General features: G+C 33.8%; 1 protein-coding gene across 1 annotated transcript; it reads right to left on the bottom strand.

The window, feature by feature from the left end:
• Positions 1-8,510: 8,510 nt before the first annotated feature.
• Positions 8,511-11,426, bottom strand: LOC133196122 (uncharacterized). Its single transcript, XM_061332059.1, has 2 exons — positions 10,330-11,426; positions 8,511-8,623 (listed from the first exon to the last, which is right to left on the bottom strand). Exon 1 carries the CDS (start codon positions 11,424-11,426, stop codon positions 10,347-10,349), a length of 1,080 nt encoding a protein of 359 aa, XP_061188043.1. The 3' UTR covers positions 8,511-8,623; positions 10,330-10,346.
• Between the last annotated feature and the right edge of the window lie 5,471 nt (positions 11,427-16,897).

Here is a 16,897-nt window from a genome sequence, read left to right as displayed (position 1 = left end):
ATTTTTTCCAGAATTTTAACTTTGACACCATAGTATGATCACGTAAATTAAAATGCTTCTAGAGAATATCCTTGTCCCCGTTGTTAGTTTGATATTTATGTCTCGATATTCTTTCATTGAGTGAAACATTGCTTTCATCAACACAAAGAAGCCCACAAATAATGAAGTATATTAATTGCAGTAATAAACTTATTCTATAATAATTTATTTTACATTTAAACCCTTTAAGCAAGTGCAACTGTAGAACAATGACATGTATAGCATCAATAAGGTGCACCTGTAGTGATGTAGAGAAGTGCACTAGGATATATAAGCTTTGATAATCTTTCTGAGTAGTTTCATTATTCCATCTGTTAAAAGTAATATTTTTTTTCTGATATGTTCAAAACATACGAAAGCGTAGGTTTATTGCTTTTCTGTTTGAATTCGGCTTTGAATGTAGATAGGTATATAAATTATGTCGTAGGATTAAATAAAAATGCCTTTCCGTATTTTCGAAACCTCTATGCAATGTTATTTTAACTTTATATAAATATACATACATGATTTGACAAATCCAGCAGTAATCCTGAGAATATTGTGAAAGGTGAAGATAACGAACGGTGATCAATGTATAAAGTTAAAGTAAAGAACAGCGATCAATCTCATAAAACGAAATGTGAACAGGGCGACGACACGAGCCCCGGAAACACCTGAGGTGGAATCAGGTGCCTATGAGGAGTAAGCTTCCCCCATTAACTGGCCACACCCTTCGTAAGCCCTATGTACTGATCAGGTAACTCCTTGTCAGTACTCCGTAGTCATATTTAGCTTAACAGAAATTGCCTAACGAATGAAAGAACCATGTCAGACAAAATATGACCCAAAGATAGGTTGTATTTACAACCAAAGTCTATACAAAGACCGTAGAATTTGTGAAAAGCTTGTTCTAAATGAGGTTGTTAATTATAAAATCCCTTTAAAGTCAACTTATTTTGCAGCAACTTGCAATTAAAAAAATGATCGTACTCAAAGCATAACTAATTCGAGCATGGACATAAAGTGTCAACCATTATAATATAATGTACCTTTAGTAACTTTTAGCGCAGACCCTAGCGAAAATATTTCGTTAAAATAAATCAGATATAAAGTTCCTTTGAACTTAAATTTTAAATCATATAATCGATTTTGAGTCTTGTATTACATTTCAAAAGTAATTATGCATGTTTGTGTGTGTTTTACTGTACTTGCAGTTTACAAACTAAATCAAGATTTCTAGTAAAATTCAAAACAGGGTAACCAAGTATTGACATTATTATTAAGTCACAGTATGAACCAGAAATCTACTTTTAAAATGTCACATTGTAATTATTTTAATGAAAAATCCTAGTGAGGTGAAAATTAAACCCTGGCGAGGTCAGTGCAATAGTGTATTTAAATGATTAGCTTTTATTCAGCACACCACATCATTTTATTTTAGTAATCTTCAAGTTTTGACATTTATTCTAACGTCAGAGTGTGATACCGTTTTGAAATCCAGCTTAGTCAAAAAAAGGTGACCAAGAACACTGCCGATCGTTAATATACTCTCAGTGGGCGTACAATTGGCTGAAAACCCATACGAGCACTTTTCCGATTTGCAAACTGAAGCATTTTTGTCGCTATTGCACAAGTAAGTATTGTTCCCCACATGTCATCAAATTAAATTATTCTGTTCAACTTCTGTATTTTATGTGTATATATATTTCGATAAATCTTACTATGATTTATCATTCATTGGTGCTAAGAATTTTTATTATTCTATTTTTCACTTTGTGCTTCCAGCCTCATAATCTCTGTTCTTGTGAACAGGCCTCTGTATGATCGTGTAGATATACGTAGTACATCTACTTATTATTTTTTTTAAATAAATAAATGATAAATAAATAAATAATCACCGTGTTACCCAGTCAAGAAGACTGAAGCAATCATTTTTTGGTGGCAGACCATACATGGAGTACAATGTCAACTTAATATATAGAGAAAACAAAGATGACGGATGAGATAAAATTGCAAATAGTGACAAAAGGGGGGTCTTCAATAATTGTTGAACATAAATTATAGATTTAACATAAGATTAAAGGTCATAGGAAACGATTCTTAACATTAGGATTTCACTTTTTAAACCTAAAGCTATATATGAAAGAATGTTAAATTACGAGTAGTAATATTTTTTGGCCTTTGTTCTACTGAAAAATAAAGGTGAAAACTTTTCCACTTGTTACTTTTCTTACCCGCTTATCGTTCTTGATTTTGTGGTTTTATGACGTCACAAGAGCCCACTGATGTAAACAGAGCATTAGACTAATGTATTTCTACCATATTTTTATTTGGTTAATTTAAGCTATTTTTGTGAATATAAATGTGTCTATGTTTTCAGGTGAGTTATTTGATTTCGTAGTTCAGTCAATTCAGTTTGAACGAGTCGTTAACAAGGCACGGCAACTCAAAACGGGGGCTTTTTATCGGAGGATGATCCTGATGGATATCCTATATAAAATTACGCTTAAATTAAGCTACAACTTCGATTACTTACTCTGCATCAAACCTTTAGAAACAAAAAAATATTTCCCTGTTTAATATACATACCAAAAGGATTCCATCGTCATTAAAAAAAAAGTTAATAAGTCGTTTTTTTATTCCAAGAAAAATCGCATAATGCAACATAAAATAGAATTATTTATTAAAAGTGACCTTTTCTGATATAAATAAAAATTTTGATTAAGCTTATAATATTCTGTTAAAGAAAGAATATGACACTTATATGGGGAATATCCCTAATGTGAATCCCCAAAATAAACACGGGGCCGGTGGTATTGAAGTCCACGATAAGCGTGAACCACTGAAAATGTCAGCGTCTTTGAAGTTTCGTTTTCCCCGATCCGAAACACACATTTTGCTGTAAAAACGGTATAGCAATAGAATCCCTGAGTTTATGACATGATCGTATTCTTCTATAAAAATATATATATATATATATAAAGAAGAAATGTTGAGCACAGAGCAAATGAGATTGTTACGATGCTGATACTTTGTGCAGACACGGTTTGACTCTACAATATCGAATTTTGAAATAATCGGTATGTAGTAGTAAACAGTACAGTCCGTGATCAGTTTGCAAATCCATCCATCATTTGCGAGAGTACAATTTTAATATTAATGTTCTTTTTAACAAATGATAAAACTTTTGAAATTATATCCTTTACAGAAAAAAAAAACATATAATACACACTGGAAAAATAAACAGGTTTGTATTCGATGATAAGTACTGATCTTTGATAAATATTTTAACAAATTGAACTGGAAAGATACCTACCTTTTTCGTATTTTATTATTAAATTTTACTAAATTAAAAAAAAATGTCGATTTCCTATTCATTCAATATCTACATTTGGTAGAATCCTTATTCTTCATAGAAATATTTCCACATGTTAGAGCTGCTTTTTTTTAAACGTCGTTTGTACTAACTCCCATATATATAAGTTTACGTATAGTTCTTGCCAGAGTTGTTTTTAACCCATCTGCAGTGTGTTTAAAAACGACACGATTATTTCAAGAACTTTCATTTACAAAAAGAAAGAAATAAGAAATAACAAGAGGGATGGGAGGGGGGCGCTAGAGATCGGGTATTGGTGGTGATGTTGTACATGAGCAAGTGAATATTAAGACAGTGTCAAATTGATTTAATTATATAAAACAGTAACACAAGAATTTTTTTTTAAAGTCATGCGATACTTAACGCAGCAGGTACGTATCGTTTGTCAAGAAAAGTGTCATACTGACAGTGTTGGACTTTGTGTGAAAGTAAAACTAGGTTGTAAACTAGAGCAAAGCTCGTTGCAAAGCAACGAGTAGGTCTTCCGTCCGATTTACGATGTTGACTGATAGATTTACTCAAAAAAAGAAGGAAGAACAAGTATATTTGAATAAAATAGGCAATTGAATTATTCAAAATATGTTTAGAAACACATGAAAGAGTGATATCTTTTAATTTCAACCCATTTCCGGTTCTTTTAAATTCACTTCTGGTATGACAAGAAGTGCTCAAAACGACTTAAAACTCCACAGTGAGTGTGTACAAATCTTTCCTGAAAGTTTGGATGAAAAATACTCATTTTTTGGACAACTTCCGGTTTAGAAGTACAACTTCCGGTTGAAATGAAATGACTTGAAACACAATATATGTCAATGTTATAAACATTTAAAAATGAAAAAAATTAAAAATTGCATATTTTTAAACTACTTCCGGTGGACAACAGAAGTGACGCCATAAAAAACGAAACACTGGAGACAAATCTACAGATCATGATCTATAATCCTAGTAAGTTTCTTGACTCTATCTTTAACCATTTTAGAGAAAAGACCCGGACAAAATTTCAATATAAATAAGAAAAATCGGGAATAACTCGCGACCGGAAGTGAGATCATCAAAATAAAAAAAAATGCCTTAAGTTCATTTAATTTGCCATCATTGCTGAAAGTTTCATGAAAATTCATCGATGCATTTACGAGAAATCGCGTGCACAAAATCGGTAAGAATAATAATAATAAAACTAGACGAGTTTGTTGCAAAGCAACAAATAAGTCTTCCGTCTAAATTTGAAGGAGATGAGATTGAGATCGAGAGACTTCTACGCTCATATGTGGAAAAAATGAGCCATTTACCATTACTCTCGGTGTGACCGGAAGTGACGTCATTTTGACGACTTTTAATGGTCTCCTTAGCTGCTACTTATCATTTTGAACAACTTTGCTTCTATGATGCTATACAAATTCTCAATACTTTTTGAGATATCAGGAAAACACTTTTGGCCCCTCTAGCTCCCTAATGTTAGGGGCCAGGCCCTTATTGTTGGTATCCTTTGAAAGATCGTAACATTCTACACAACTTTTGTTCTATATGTTTTAACAAAATATTTACAGGTAAAAAGATATTATAGAAAAAGTGTTAGAAAATTTAAAATTCCCGATAGGACTTTTTTCGGGCCATAGCGAGCGCCGACGCGCGGCACTTCCCATAAAAATGAAACGCCTTCCGCATATCTACAGAGATAGGTCTACCATACCTGAAAGTTTCATGTTTCTAACTAAAGCCGTATATGAGAACATCTGCGGACAACCCGACCCTTCGAAAACCATTAAATCGGCAATATCTCAGGACCGGAAGTGACGTCATCAAAACAGAAAAAACGCATAAGGTTCAACTGATGCTACATATGTCCTGAAAGTTTCATGGAAATCCATCGAGCCGTTTTCGAGAAATCGCGTGCACAAAATCGGCAAGAAAAAAAAACAATAATAATAATAAAAGTGAAAAAGAAACCTAAGAATAACAAGAAGGTCTTCCGCTGAAGACGGAAGACCTTAATAAATGATTTCATAAAAACAACTGCCCTGGTTATGAAAAATGAATTCATTCTCACTCTCCCTTCTTTCTCTCTTCCGATTGCTTTATTTTTCTCTCAATAGATCGAAGTGTCAAACGATGAAAATGATCAGATTTTGATTGATAAAACATGCAAACATCTTGCAAATATGCAATGGAATTTTTAAAAAGAAATACTTGCTTGTTTGAAGATCGTATATTTATACTAGGTTTTAGCCATGATTATGATATTCTTTAAAATTAAGCTGCAAAATGACATGATAGTTTGTAAACATTGTATAGCTTTGAACAGCGATTGGTTAGTCAAAGTGAATTTTCACGACTGAGTAATTTTGATCGACTGTGCTGTAGCTATCTTGCGTAAAAAATCCAAAAAAACAATTTCAGTCTTATTTTACCAGCTCATATGAACTTACTCCCGTATGTAACTCAATATATTCAGGTAATTGTCTCCTATGACCTTTAAATGAGAGAAAAAAGGAGGGTTGGTGGTCAAAACATTAATTTAATTAAGGAGGTTGGATCCTGCCATCAAAAGTAATGTGAATTTTTTATCAAGACTTAGTATAATTTTAGAATTTATACACATTGCTTAATTAAAAATCAAAACAAAAATTGGGGGTCAGTGCGTTTCTTTTGGCGCTACAGAGCATTTAGTTTGACCTTTTTGCACTGTAAATACGGCTTACACATAAATCATTTTTTAAAGTTTTTCCTCCAATATTTTTTATTCAAATAAATTATGGGAACAAACACAGTCCTATTTCATCTTGAATAGACACATTAAAGTTTGTGACAACGAAAAAAATTTCAAATTACTCCGCATGTTCAATTATTTGACCTTTTTGCACTCAAAATTTTCATTTTTCTGGCATTTAAACTTTAACAAGCAAAAAAATCATTTGAAAGTAATGACATTTTACTGAATTTAAGAAGAATGGCTAAAAATATCTTATATATTCAGAAAAAAAATAAGAAGTGGGGGTCGGTGATGTTAATTTTTAGATATTACTAAAATAGTGCTAATTTTAAGTTTAAAATAGGGATATTTGTTTCTTGATTTTCACAATATATTTACTATATTTATCAAATATGATGATAGAATTCATGAAAGTTTATTTAATATATAATTTAGGACCAGTATAAAACAGTTCACTGCACAAAATAACTCTGTGTGTAGATTGCATGTAAAAATAGGAATCCAAATTTAACATACTTTAAATACTTCGAAAGAGAAAAAAATGATCATTTTCTAGAAAAAAAACTTTCCGCCACAAAATATAGTTCCTTACTTAATGCTTTTGGTTTTGAATTTTATCATGGAGTTTTAACTGAATATAGTTTAATTGGCATTGTAGAATCCAAATTTATTGTTAGAATTAAAACTTTATGCAGAATTTTTAAAATATAGGTAAAAATCTGCTCAAAAGCTCAGGAGCGAACCTCGTTAAATGCATATTTGGAAGGGTGTGTGTGCGTGTAATAATTATAGATTCAATTTAAAAATTAAACAAAAAAAGGGGGGGGGCGAAATAGTATAATTTGAAAATTAAATGAATATTACTTGTAAGATGAAATTTGATTATAATTTTACCAAATCAACTTAGTACTGAGGGTTCAAATGAGATTGCTTCGAGGTCACGTGATGGTCAGTATTCAGAGATCCTTGGCAGTATTGATGTAATTTTAATAGTAATACACATTTCACTAAATCTAATTGATTTCCAGCATCCAATATACAACGGGTGGGTATGGGATGGGCATTTGATCCCTCAGTACTAAGTTGATTTGGTAAAATTATAATCAAATTTCATCTTACAAGTAATATTCATTTAATTTTCAAATTTTACCAAATCAACCGTACTGAGGGAACCAATGAGATTTTAGAGACAATACTTCAAAGGATTCATAATATACTATATATATTAAAAACAAATGCAACAGTTCACTTTTATTCTAGTTGTACATAACATGATCATGCATATTTAACATTATGACATCTACATTCTAAACAAAAGCAACACATTTTGATTTTATAACTATGAGTATGTTTGTAAAACAGTACTTCCTATATTCACTTTTTCCTCACTACATGGTTTATTATAAAACTTTCGAAATGTACAATCTGATTTCCAACCCGCTACATTCAAAATGGTCGTAATTGGTACATTTGCGGATTTTGCAGCACTCATCGATGCTGTTCTTGTGCTGTGAGCCTTAAACATTTTTACATTAATTCCAGAATTTTCTAAGACAGTCCTTATCCAATTGCTATCCAATTGTCTGTTTGGAGACCTTTTGATGAGGTGCCATGGTGCTAATGAACAGCTGTGTTTCTTCGCCACGCAAGGATTGTGTACGTCCTATGTATTCTTGTAAGGTTTTCACAACACATAAGCGTTCATCTTGTTTGAAGCGCACAAGTTCAATAGGTTGTAAATGATTGCCAGGTTTGGATTGTTTTAACAGGTCACCAAAATGAATTTTTACAAAATCATTGTTTATCAATATATTTCTAATATCTATCAGATGTAAAGATTGACATCTTTGTCCTGTCAATAAAGCAATCAACATAGCTAGCTTCCAACTCAAAAATCTAAGACTAATAGTATTTACAGGAATAAGAGTTTTCAAATATTCTAAAACTACAGAAACATCCCATGTACATGTATATCTAGGTAAAGATGGTCTTCTGTTAAATATGCCTCTCAGGAATCTCTTAATCAAACTACTGCTACCAAGACTAGTTTCAGGATTAATAATGTCAAAAATCGAAGAAATACATGATTTTGCTGTGTTCACAGCACTATAACCTAATCCACTTTTGTACAATTCTAATAGGAACTCTAAAACATGATTTACAGATGCTTGAAATGGACTAATAGATTTTCGCTCACAAAATAGCATCCATTTGTGGAAATACGTCCAATATTGCTGTTGTGTGGATTTTCTCCAGGATGATAATAAAATGTCTGCAATGTCTTCCGATATGTTTTGCTGTCTGAGGTTCTCCCTGATATTTTGCATGCAAATAGTCTCATTTTTGACAAAGGGTGCTTCTCGGTTGGCGACATTGGAAGAGTTAATAGATGATGTCGCTTGGGTTCCACCAGTAATCGGAGTAATTTTGTGAACCAATGCTGAGTTGTCCAAAGAGGCGCCACCAGAACTGCTTTGCATCTGTTTGTCTCTATCTTTTGAATGACTCTCCCCAACAAGCTAAAAGGAGGAAACATATAATATAGTTTATCATAGGTCCATGTAAAGCTGAAAGCATCTACAGCAACTGCTGTAGGGTCTGGTAAAAATGACACATATGTAGTTAACTGTGTATTGATTCTGGAAGCAAATAAATCAATGTCAGGGGCTCCGAGCTGTTCACAAATGTTTTGAAACACGGTCTTGTCTAACATCCATTCCAAATCCTTAGATAAATTTCTTGAGAGTTTGTCTGCTTCAAAGTTTTTCTTACCAGGAAGATGACAAGCGGTTAACCAAATATTTCGACGTTTACACCAAAGCCATATTTCTCTCGCCAAGTTGTGTAATGTTGGAATTTTACCTCCCATATTTTGTAAATAGGAGACAGCTACTGTATTGTCCATACATAGTTTTATATGACAATCCTTTTAAATAGAGCAAAAACTTTTTAAGGTTAAGAATCCAGCCAAAAGTTCCAAATAATTGATGTGATTTTGTTGTTCTGTGTAAGAACAGTGTCCCCCTGTTCTTTTTGAAGAGTCACCTTGTAGTAGTCCCCCCCATCCTGAGCCTGAACTATCACTCTCTAAAACCACATGTGGTTCGGGTCTATTGATAGGGCAGAAACTTGTGTGGAGATTGTTAATCCACCATGTTAAGAGATCTCGCACTGATTCTGATATTTTAAAACCGGAATCATAATCACCTCTGGCATGTTTTAATGCTTGTTCTTTTTCATGTTCTAAGTCTTTCAAATATAGTGGTGCAAATTGGACACCTGGTTGACATGCAACCAACTTTCCTATGACTTGTGAAAAGTCTCATAGAAATTTCAACTTTATTAAGTACTTTTTTGCACAAAGATACTATTTTGTCTGCTTTTTCACAAGTTACTGACACAGTCATTTTTTCTGAATTCAATAAAAATCCCAAAAATTCTATTTCCTTAGTTGGAACAAATATTGACTTTTCAGGGTGAACTGTAAGTCCTAAGTTATCCATAAGTATTACTGTGTCTATCACGTTTTTTGTACAAGAATTATAAGAATCACCCTGAAGCAAGCAGTCATCAATATAGCACACTATTGAATGTCCCAATTTCCTCAATTGTGAAAGGACTGGCTTCAAAGTTTTGTGAACACTCTTGGAGATGTAGATAATCCCATGGGTAGACAAGTAAATTGAAATAATTGGTCTTTCCACATAAAGCGGAGATATTTTCTGTCTGCCCTTGTTACTGGGACTGAATAAAAAGCATCTTTTAGGTCAATGGAAGCAAACCAACAATCTTGTTTCATTAGGTTTATAGCTGATTTTAATGTGTCCATCTTGAAATGGATGTGTTCCACTTCTGAATTAAATTTTTTCAGATTTAAAATGAGTCTGATTGAACCATCTTTTTTCTCACGAGGAAAGATTGTTGATATATATTGATCAGAATAAAAGTCATTCCCTTTTTCAATTATGTTTTTAGCTAAGAATTTGGAAATTTCCCTATCTAGGCCTTCTTCTTCAGCAGTAGAAAATTTTATGTTTCTTGGAACCAATTTTTGTAAGGGTTCACTTGCAAGTTCGATTTCATAGCCTGATACTACATTTAAAGTCCAAGGATCAGAGGTGATCTCTGACCACTTATTTCTGAATGAAGATATTTTACCCCCAGTAAAATTGTCAGGGTTATTTTTCAGTCTCATGTTTCTTGTACCAGTATCTGTATTACTTACAGTTATAGGGTTCTGTTCTAGTCTTTTTTGTTCCGTTGAAATTTTTGGGACTGGCGCTTCTCTAAAAAAGGACTCTTGTTGGCATTGTTCCTGTTATTGTTCATTGCATGTCGTCCGTATGATGGATACTTATAGCTGTTCTGCCTGTTCTGTGAGTAACAATTCCTGATATTTGAATACATGGGAGAATATCGTTGTGACTGATTGTGCTTGTCTGTGATTTTCCTGCTGACTTTTTTGGCATCAGTTATTTCTTTTATTTGTTTTTCCAGGTCATCCCCAAACAAATAATCTGTCATAGGAATTTCTGATGCACATAATGCCTTGTACTCATTAGACAGCTCTGGTCTAAGTGACAATCTTCTTCGTTGTGACATCTCTGAGAACCCCAGTTGTAAAAGTTTAAAGGTGTCATTACATAGAGCAAAACAGTCACTTACATCTGTTTGTGTAAGTCCTTGTTTCCCCGTTTGTGCTTTCAGAAGTTTGTCCATTAAATGGATCAAGGGATAAAAGGTTTTGCACATAGTACTTTGTATGTGTTGTAGTTTTAAATCTCGATCTCTGGCTTTCCTTGGTAGGCTGGACCAGATGCCCTTATTAATTCTAGGGACTGTTATTTTTTCACAGTTTTGTGGTTTCATGTGTTTTGCCAGTAGGTCTTTCTTTTTGGTTTCTCCGATGCGTGTCCTCATGCTATCATTAACAATTTTTGCAAGTCTATCTTCTATTTTCCCTGAGCATTTTTCTTCTTGCTTGTAAAACAGTTCCATTGAAGAAAGTATGTCCTCTGAATCCTTTTCTTCTATGTTATCATCCGCAATTGTGATTGTATTAGCTATTTTATCTAAGTCGTTTGTCCAATCTCCGTCTGGTTCTTCGTCCGAATTTCCTCGGGAATCTTCAGACAATACGTATGAATTGTCTTCTTCCATTGGGCGGGTTATGGTTGCCGTCGGCTGGTTAATTTTAGGCATATAGTTTATTTGAAGCATCATTTGATGCATTAGTTCTGTCTGTTTCACTAGGAACGTCTCTAATGCCGGTGCCCTCATTTCTCCTGTAACATTGTTTTTGTTTTTACCGGATGAAGTCATTTTTTACATTTCGAGCCAGATTCAAATGGAGCATGTGTGCCGTATCGTGTTTCACATTGAGATTCTGTTTCACAGTCAGCTAATTCAATGTTTCTATCCTCCGCAGATCCACAATTGGTTTTCGACTGCGGCTGTGTCCCAGAATTGGGCTCAGTGTTATCAGTGTTTTCTAACCCAGAATTGGGTACATGTAATAAAGAAGTGCTTGTCCCACAACTGGGCCCAGCATCAAGCTCCCGCCTTGCGGCGTGTGGCATTCTGTGTTTACAGAAATTATGCCAGTGTTTGGAATAAGTTTCAAAGTTGTTCTGCAACTATTCCGTAAGTTTTTAACACATCAGAATACTGAATAAAAGTCAAAATAATGGTAAATATCAATAAAATCCAGAGAGATGAAGATGCACGTCTTTGTAAACAAAGAAACCTCAAAGCACTGACCATCACGTGACCTCGAAGCAATCTCATTGGTTCCCTCAGTACGGTTGATTTGGTAAAATTTAGATTTGCTAAATTGTTTTTATTTAGGTTGCAATACCATAAGAAATTTAAATTAGTATACCGAGGTACTGCTTACTCGGGTTAAAAAATACATGTAGATTTAATATATTGTTTTCAATAAGCAATAATACTGTATATTGTTAATAAGCATACAGTAATACTACAAAGTCGGCAATAAACATAATAATTAGCACACAGCATTAGCCTATACATTTGTTCGATTATTAACAGATTATTTGAATTTGTGTTGTGTATGTGTGAACAAAAATCGACCAGGAAGGAGTTAAGCCAAATTGAATTTAGAAATTTTGGTTTTGTGCTATAGCATAACTATCATTTTAAAATGCCAAAAAGCCAAAAGATGTCGGCTAAAATGCCAGTAATTTTGTGAGGGAACTCCCATCAGGTGCTAGTCCCAAACTCCGTGCAGGTTTGTTTCGGTAATGAATTGGCCATTCATTCTAGCACGACAAACCTGTCCTCGCCATTTCCGGTAGATTTGTATATATTCTAGTGTGTAAACAAAAAAGGTGTTTGTGTATTATATAATCATGGTTATCTATCTTACACTAAATTCATAACTCTTAGCTAAGGCACTTACCTTCAATCTTGTATATTCTTCTATGTTGAAATACACCATGGCGACTCGACAGGGTTCTTCTCCGTTGACATGACGTCATTTTATAGCGTATGACGTAACAGTACTCCAAAGGGTTACAACTATTGGAGTATTATTTTAGGAATGACTCTAATTCTTGGCCAAATTATTCGAGTATAACCTGGTTTGGGTCAGTTTACGCTGTTTTATAATCCGCGAAGCGCAGCGGATTATAAAACAGCGTAAACTGACCCAAACCAGGTTATACTCGAATAATTTGGCCAAGAATTAGAGTCATTCCTTATAATTTAATTTTAAAATCATTAAATAACTATGGGTGTAAAATTTCGTTGCTTTTTATTAGTTCAAATTTGCCGTTCAATAATACAACCGTAGTAACAGAAGTAACGGAAGTGATGGGAAGCAAGGGGAGGTAAAAACTGATACATAGGCTTAGCAGCCTTGTTGTTTGTTTACATGTGGTAAGATCGAATTACTGTTTGAAGTTAAGGGTACATTTATCAAATCTGGAATTTTCCATGAATCCCGAGGACTGGAAATGAGAGGATTGTATGGATACAGATGATTCAGCTGGTTGTCAGGGGGGGGGGGGGTGTCCCCATACCAAACCAGGTTATACAGAAATAGTTTGTGTTCCTTTTTGGATATTAACCAATCAGAAGCTAGAATACAAACAAAATTAAATTATTTACAGATATAAAGTATAAAGCAGATTGTTTAAAATAATATAAATTAGAGGGAATTGAAAATACTAATGATGAATAATTTTAATTTAGGAATGACTGATTCTTGGCCAAATTATTCGAGTATAACCTGGTTTGGGTCAGTTTACGCTTTATAATCCGCGAAGCGGATTATAAAACAGCGTAAACTGACCCAAACCAGGTTATACTCGAATAATTTGGCCAAGAATTAGAGTCATTCCTTATAATTTAATGTTAAAATCATTAAATAACTATGGGTGTAAAATTTCGTTGCTTTTTATTAGTTCAAATTTGCCGCTCAATAATACAACCTTAGTAACGGAAGTGATGGGAAGCGAGGGGAGGTAAAAACTGATACAGAGGCCTAGCAGCCTTGCTGTTTGTTTACATGTGGTAAGATCGAATTATTGTTTGAAGTTAAAGGTACATTTATCAAATCTGGAATTTTCCATGAATCCCGAGGACTGGAAATGAGAGGATTGTATGGATACAGATGATTCAGCTGGTTGTCAGGGGGGTGTGTCCCCATACCAAACCAGGTTATACAGAAATAACTTGCGTAGCTTTTTGGATATTAACCAATCAGAGGCTAGAATACAAACAAAATTAAATTATATATAGATTTAATTTAGTATTAACAAAATGAAAAAAAGCACGAACAAAGTAAAGATACAAAATTAAAAAGGATGTCTAAGAGTACGTCATAGGTCTGAGTTACTGTTAGGTCAAATGTCGAAAAAGTAGCACGTGGTATGATAACTGCTCTGCTTTTTTTTTTTTCAAAAAAAGTTACATTTCTGGACTTTTTGAATGCAGAAATACGAATATTTTGTGTAATTGATATGCAGTAAGTATTTTAACGGCTGTTGGAGTATTGCTTTATATCAAAACTGTGAAAAAACGCGTTATATTCCATGTGAGACCTGTCACCTTCCCCAACAATCATGGCGGACATGAGAAAATCGAAAACGCCAGCAAGGTATACTGATTGTTTCACAGGTGATGAACTTGATTCTTTGGTAGAAAATGATACACAAGATATAAGTGTTAACCCAGAAAATATGAACACAAAGTTTGAAACACTAAAAACGCACACACAAATTGATGGCAAAACAAACAATGTGACCTTTACAACATCAAAGGATCGTATCTCGCTATGGAAACAAAGCATCCTGGAACACTTTGGTCCTTCACATGCATCAATTATGAAAGACGGTAAAGTAATCAAAGTGTTGTTTGAAGCAAATAAAGTCTCAAATACGATAAAAATTAACTTTTATGACACTGGTTCGGTTGTTATCCAAGGTGCAAAGAGCACTTTATTTTCCGAAACCTTCTTTCAAACCCTTAAAAAAAGAGTTAATGAGAGAGATATCACTAATGACATTATATCCCAGAATCCAAATGAAAGTCCAGATCTGGAGGAAACGGTCCCAAAATCAATTGAAAGTAATACTTTTGATCCTGACAACACTCCAAAGAAACTTAGTCCAAAAGAAAAAGTCATGAGACACAGCAAAACTATGGAACACAAATTTGATGAAATCCATAATATCCTTTCTACAATAGACAACACACTGAAACAATTTGCTGATAAAATATCAGAACTTTACTGTATGAAGACCCAAATATTACAGTCTGTGATCTGTGATCAATCTGTGATCTCGGATTCCATGAACACACACAGGAAAAAAGTGTCGAACACCTAGATACTATTGAATCCAAAATCAAACATTTGAGCAGTTCTCTGGATTCGCTGCATGTGAAATCCAACATTTTTGATTCTCATGTAAAACAACTTGTGGAAACACAAACTGATCAATCCACATTGATTTCCACACTTTCATCTAATCTTACAGATCTAATTGATCGTGTAAACCAACTTGAGTCTACCTCGTCATTCATTTCCTGTGACTTTCATGCACAGAATGAAAATAATTGTCAACTCCATTTGCCACATCATGAAGAAAATCCAAAGGATACAAAAACTCAAACATCTAATTCTGACGAAGAAAAATCTCGACACTTAGAATGCACCAATAGTTTACCACTCAATTCATCCAAAATTGAATGTGATGTCCTAATTCTGAGTGACTCGATGCTGAAACGTATTCAACCACGGCGCTTCACTCCACGCGGTAAAACAATAGTCCGTTTCATAAGAGGAGGAGCCAATGCATGTTCCAATTTCGTGGAGAAAAACTGTCATAAATACAATCCAAAGGAGGTTCTTATTCATATTGGAACAAGGGAATTGCCCAGCAGTGTAAAAAAAGAGGACTTTGTTCATCTACTAAGTCTTTGTTCCGAATCATGGGAGAACTCTCAGATCCACATTTTGCCAGTTATCTACCGTAAAGACTTTGGAAATGAAATCATTGATAAAGCCAATACAGAAATCTATTTGGCATGCAAACAATTTCCAGAAGTACAAATTATAGATGAATTTTTGCCCACAGAAAGCATGTATTATGATAAAATTCATCTGAACATGAAGGTGGGTTTACCAGCTATAGTTAAACACTTAAAGGAAGCCCTTGGCATAAAGACAGTATCCCAAGCTCCATCGGCAACTCTGAAATCTCTAACAAAGGGACAAACAGAAAGAATTTCTCCTGCTGTTCCCCATTTAGCACCATTCGGTCATCAGGCCACACCGCCCCCTTGGATCGGCCCACAATCAGTGCCCCCACCTCCGTGGTTATTCCCATTCATCAATTGGCGCAACCCATGGGCAATTCCTCCGCCTCCTCCACCCAAGTGTTACTAATTTTATACTAAATACAGAGCCTTGTATGTTTTTCATTTTCATACCTATTAAGGTGTTAATGTATTTCAGTACATGTGTATTAATTCAGGTACAGTGTTAGATCACATTATGTACTGGTAACCGTATATAATATGTATGATATTGATATTGTAGATATTCATGCAATAATAATCTCCATCAGCTCTTTTTGATAAAATTATATTTGTATTATGTGTAGAAAGCAGTTACATGTAGGGTATAATGAACATTTTTTGAAATTAGGTATGTGGAATGTTGAAGGCCTCACAAATGAGAAGACCTCTGACCCACAATTTCAAAATATTTTTTCCAATTTTAGCATTATCAGTTTTGGTAGAAACCTGGTTGGGTGATATTGATGTTAACAAAGATATTACACTGAATAATTTTCAACTGGTTCACTCTAGCAGTAGGAAAAAACAGAAAAAGGCTAGGCGACATTCAGGAGGAATATGTATTTTTGCAAAGAATTGTATTATAAAAGGAATAATTACTCTGAAAAACAGTCATCCAGATTTATTATGGATTAAACTTGACCTTAACTATTTTAAACTAAAGAGAGATATTTATTTAGCTGCAGTCTACATTTCACCAGAATACTCAGGTGGAAATAACACCGATCTAGAATCAATATATTCATTTTTTGCTTAACGACATTGAGAAATATAGTAGATTAGGAAATATAATTATTCAAGGTGACTTCAATGCATACACTAACACCCAACCAGACTTTATTTTGTTTGACATTGATTTTCATCGAGTTAATGATGATGACTTAAATTATCGATATGATAATACATTGTCAAGAAATAATCTTGACCACAAACACACTAACAATAGTGGCAAACTTCTTCTTAACATA

The sequence above is a fragment of the Saccostrea echinata genome, unplaced genomic scaffold, assembly GCF_033153115.1.
Source record: "Saccostrea echinata isolate AGI-Se365-2 ecotype Australia unplaced genomic scaffold, CSIRO_AGI_Sech_v1 ptg000030l, whole genome shotgun sequence".
Taxonomy (NCBI): Eukaryota; Metazoa; Mollusca; class Bivalvia; order Ostreida; family Ostreidae; genus Saccostrea; species Saccostrea echinata.
The sequence above is the reverse complement of the archived record's forward strand: the minus strand, read 5'-3'. Positions and strand labels throughout refer to the sequence as shown.